The 5,477-nt window shown below is 32.0% G+C and overlaps 1 protein-coding gene across 1 annotated transcript; it reads left to right on the top strand.

Moving 5' to 3' along the window:
• Window positions 1-1,304: 1,304 nt before the first annotated feature.
• Window positions 1,305-4,627, top strand: LOC129889329 (protein NRT1/ PTR FAMILY 1.2-like). The gene is made up of 4 exons (XM_055964587.1): window positions 1,305-1,650; window positions 1,752-1,969; window positions 3,000-3,553; window positions 3,667-4,627. The coding sequence occupies exons 1-4, from the start codon at window positions 1,557-1,559 to the stop codon at window positions 4,541-4,543; spliced, it is 1,743 nt and encodes a 580-aa protein (XP_055820562.1). The 5' UTR covers window positions 1,305-1,556; the 3' UTR covers window positions 4,544-4,627.
• Window positions 4,628-5,477: the final 850 nt, after the last annotated feature.

The raw sequence follows: 5,477 nt of genomic DNA, 5'->3' as shown, positions 1-5,477 counted from the left end.
AAGTTTTTATATAATTTTCAAATATATATATATATATATATATATATATATATATAATTTTAAAAAGTTAAAAACTTTTATGTTCGATTTTATCAAAGTTTAAAAATTTGAAATCTCGTTTTTTTTTTTTACTGTGCCACATAAATTATTTCGACTTGGCTGTGCCTTGATCAGTTTGTAAAGAATACTCCCAAGCTTCTGTAACAGTAGAACAACTAGAGATTTTGTTGTACTCGATCGATCATCAAGTGATTGACATTTAGCTATTTCTATTTTAATTAATTTTAAATTAGGGAAAAGGCTCAAATACGCTATCGATCTTTGAGAAAAGACTCATTTATGCCATTCGTTAAAAGTTTGGCTCATTTATGCCATTTCCGTTTAAGAAAAAAAGCTCATTCATGCCATTATTTGTTAACTGAAATAGCATAGATGAACTAAATTTTTAACGGATGGTATAGATGAGCCTTTTCTCAAAGTTCGATGGCATATTTGAATCTTTTCCATTTTAAATAATAATTGACCACGTGTATAAAATAGTTATGCAAAACGGAGAATATTTTTAGTTTACAAATAATGGCATGGATGAGTCTTTTCTCAAACGAAAATGGCATAAATGAGCCAAACTTTTAACGGACGACATAAAAGGGTCTTTTCTTAAAATTCGATGGCATATTTGGGCCTTTTCTCTTTAAATTATCAAAATTTTGAGTATTCATCTCTTTCTATTTTTGTTTATGTAGCTATTTCAAATGAGAAGTACTTTCTTAGTTCATTTTGAACTTTGTGTTTATTTAAAATATATTATTTAAATATTTTATTATAATATTTTTATTAATTGATATATAATATCAAGTTTTGAGAAATAATTTATGAAACAAGTAATTAATATTAAAAGTAAAATAGATAAAATGATAATTATCTTTTTTTATACGTTAAAAGTAACAAATAAACATGAAAATCTATTTTGAAATATTAAAACAGTAAACATAAACGGAGAGAAGAGAGTAATAAAAGAAAAATATGTTACTCTCTTAGTTCAAATTTACTTGTTCATTATTTTATAAATAGATTTTTATTTTTATTTATCTATTAAAAAAAGATAATTTATTTTTTTATATTTTATTCAATCATTAATTAATTATTCCTCAAATTAATTTTTAAATTAATAAAAAATAATATAATAAAATAATTACATAATCATTATATATTTTATGCATATATCAAAATGCAAACATAACAAATAAAAGTGAAAACATAACACATAAAAGTGAAAGAGGATAATCAAAAGTTTAATCAAGATGACTTGAATACCACTGCCACTACAACTTGTATAATCATTACACTGATTGAATTATGAAAAGGTGCCTACTTCATTTCTGATTCTTCCTAATCCAAAAATTCCACCTCTCATCAATAAGCAGATATTTGACACTACTAGATGCTCCACAAATGGGGCAAAATCACTAAGCTCTATACTCACATTTATCTCTTTTTCCTTCACCCCTTTACAAACAGATTGGAACAAAATTAGAAAAAAAGAATAAATAAAAAAGATGGCAATTACTGAGGAGGAAGAAGAGAGCTTGTTAGATCATTTGCCAAAATCTTATACAAAGGGTGGTCTCAAAACCATGCCATTCATCATAGGTCATGCAAAATCTTTATGGGGTTTCTTCCATTATGTTTAATTTTTTTGTTAAAACTTTTTTTTTTTTAATCAAGAATCATTTTTTTTTGTTTTTTTGCAGTGAATGAAACATTAGAAAAAGTAGCAAGTTATGGGTTGCAGCCAAATATGGTGATATACTTGATGAATGTTTATAATTTAGAAGGTGTAACAGCTACAAGTTTGCTGAGTATGTGGTCTGCTCTTTCCCATGGATTGGCCCTTTTGGGTGCCTTTGTTTCTGATTCTTTCTTGGGGCGCTTTACTGTTGTTGCCATTGGATCTATCTCCAGCCTTTTTGTATGTCACAATAGCTCTTCCCTTTTAGTTTTTTTTTTTTGTCATTTCAGCTGAGTTATTTCCGGTAGGCATAATATATAAATATACCATTTAACTTGCCGCAACTCGCATTTATCCCTTCAACTTTAGGTGTGTACAATTATCGAATAAGTAGACACGCACGTTATACTTGGCATCTTATATGGCATCCTACGTGTAATATGCTATATAGAATGCGTGTGTCTACTTGTTTAACTTTATATACGTTTAAGTGTCTACTTTTAGACACTCAAAATTGGAGGGCGTAGATGCGAGCTGAAACCAACACATTTATGTACTATGGCTTTCCTTTATGGGTGTGTATGGTATAGTATGAAGGAAATGTTTTCTGGAAAAGAAGACATTTTCTGGTGTTTGGTTGCCAGAAAATGTGATTCAGCTAAGTTCAGCACAATTATTTCCTTATGAAGTCTGCCTTTATCCTAAATTCAGTAAGGATGTGCTATATTTGATTGACGTGTCTAATTTAGAAGAATCAAAGCTGATTGATTTAAATTGTATTGGCATAATACATAAATGTTTCCTTTAATTTGGTCTCAGGTGATATCTATGCCCTCCAACTTTAGGTATGTATAAGTAAACGTTTAAACTTGTATAATGTTGAACAAGTAGACACACGCATCCTACATGACAATCCACATGAAATACACTCGAACTGATTTATATATGCCACGTAGGATCTATCGGTTCAACTTTATTCAAGTTTAAGTGTTTACTTGTGCACATCCAATGTTGGAGGACAGGATAAGATGTCAGGTGAGGCCAAGTTAAATGGTACATTTATGTATTATGCCATTTCTATTACTCAATAATGGTAGTAGTCACATTTGCAAGCCTTTTATGTCCAAAACAAGTAATGACTTGAAGTTCATTCATGGGATAACAATCAAGAACCTCATTCACCAGTGGATAGGTTTCTGGACAAATAACATTTCTAGTGATGTAGAATTCAACTTTACTGAGATAAATTTTCTGATTCTTTTTTTCATAGGGAATGACTATTCTTTGGTTAACCACCATGGTTCCACAGCTGAGGCCTTCCCGTTGTGATCATTTCGAGATCAATGAATGCAATAGACCAACACCAGTACAACTCCTTGTATTATTGTTTTCTTTTGGGATAATTGCTCTAGGAGCTGGCTTTGTTAGACCTTGTTCTATAGCGTTTGGTGCTGATCAATTGGACAAGAAAGAAAATCCAAATAATAAAAGGATTATGGAAAGTTATTTCAACTGGTACTATGCTACTATTGGAATGTCAACACTTGTAGCAACAACCTTAATAGTGTATATTCAAGATGCTTTTGGTTGGCAAATTGGTTTTGGGATTCCTGCTATCCTTATGCTTTTCTCTGTTTCAGCCTTCCTTTCGGGTTCTTCTCTGTATATCAAAGTTAGTGCTAGTGAAAGCTTGTTCACTGGATTTTTTCAAGTACTTGTTGCTGCTGTTAGAAAAAGAAATATTGATCTTCACTCTGTTAACCGAGAAAACTATCACCATCAATCGCCCGATTCTCATATTCAATCCTTAACAAGCAGCTTTAGGTATGAATTGTTTGGAGGGTATCCCATGTGTGGTTTTAGTTACATCAAGATTATATGTTACTGTTAGCTGTTCTAGCTAAAGCTATACCTTCTGTTGACTGATGTTTTTGTAGGTGTTTAAATAAAGCTTGCATAATTGAAGATCCTGAAAGAGATATAAATCCGCATGGATTCGCTTCAAATCCGTGGAGACTCTGTAGTGTGGAACAAGTAGTATCTTTGAAGTCTCTTCTTAGAGTTGTTCCCATGTGGTCCAGCAATATAATGGTTCAGTTGAGCTTAAACCAATTTTCGTTTTCCACACTCCAAACCAAGACAATGGATAGACATATCTTCTCGGATTTTGAAATACCAGCCGGATCTTTTTCTGTGTTTGTGGTGATCACTCTAGTGATGTGGATTGTCTTTTATGATCGTGCTCTCGTTCCAATAAAGGCCAGATATACAGGACAGCCAGGAGGCTTAAGCCCCGTTCTTCGCATGGGAATTGGTTTAGTTCTCTCTGCTGCAGCGATGGCACTTTCAGCAATAACAGAAGGCATAAGGCGGGGCATAGCAATTGATCAGAAAGATCCACAAGACAGTGCAAAATTTGCATCAGTAAAGATGTCGTCTATGTGGTTCGTGCCACAGTATGTGCTTCTTGGACTAGCCGACGCATTCAATGCAATCGGATTGGTAGAGTTCCTTTACTCTGAGCTTCCCAAAAGCATGTCTAGTTTTGTTGTGGCTATTTTCACACTTGGAATGTCTATATCTGGCTTTTTTGGGAGTCTTTTAGTGAATGTTGTGGATATTGTTACCTCATATGGAGATGGAGTTAGCTGGTTGTCAAGTAATATCAACAATGGTCATTTAGATTATTACTACTGGTTACTTGCTTTCTTCAATGTTGTCAACTTCCTTTATTTTCTTCTCATTTGTCGATACAATCGTCCTGACCAGGAAGTTAAAGAAAGACAATCTGAATACAGCACTCAGGGAGCTTGAGATATATGTATCTGATACTATTTGTTGCTGTATTAGAACAAATGTATCTGTATGATAAGGTGGTTCTTTTAGTTTTGCTGTAAAGGTTCTCAACCAGAAATGATTTTGTAGGTTTAAATTGTATTATCATAGAGAAAATTTAATCAGATACATTTGTCAAATGTATGAAAATGTTGCACATGGAAGTTCTATTTGTTTGTATGCACATAGCAAAGACTAATAACTTCACATGAACAAGAGGGGTAATGTTTGCTGAGTGTCTGAAAGGAAATCAAACTTGGGCTTCAGATGAAAAGTAATGAGAATAGATGATGAGAGGTCAAATATACATATATTTAGTCATTATTTGTCTCATATTTTAATACTTTTAATTGTCTTCTGAGTATAGTTATATTGATTTGTGTTACAAAGTATATTAGTTACGTAGATGTTCACTAAATGTAATCTTTCACTACTTTTCATCATTATGTTTCATGATTAGGAATGTCAAATGGACGGGTTGGGTTGAAATTGAGAATATTAAAAAGAAAAATTATCTATATACACACACTTTATATTACTATATTTACTATTATTTTTTATCATTTGTAAAAATCTCAATAATCCCTGTTTTTTTACCTCTCTCCATCTCACAGATACATTCTATTCCTGTTGCCCAACTATTCTAAATCCTCGCCTATTTTCAAGCCACAAATAATGCAGTTTTTTTTTTGAATTTTCAGTCCAAGTTTTACTCAATTTCAAGCTTCTAATTAAGGTAATTCAAGTTCTTCCTTCTCTTCATCTCACTTCAATTTCACCTCCTTCGACTTTCCGTTGCTTTTTACTGTAATTTTTTGTTGTTTTTACTCCTTTTGTTTACTGATACATATGGATTCCGTTCCATCTTTTAGTGTTGGTCTCACATAGTTAAATCAAAATCAAGGAATTCTTA

The sequence above is a fragment of the Solanum dulcamara genome, chromosome 5 (genome assembly GCF_947179165.1).
Source record: "Solanum dulcamara chromosome 5, daSolDulc1.2, whole genome shotgun sequence".
Taxonomy (NCBI): Eukaryota; Viridiplantae; Streptophyta; class Magnoliopsida; order Solanales; family Solanaceae; genus Solanum; species Solanum dulcamara.
The sequence above is the reverse complement of the archived record's forward strand: the minus strand, read 5'-3'. Positions and strand labels throughout refer to the sequence as shown.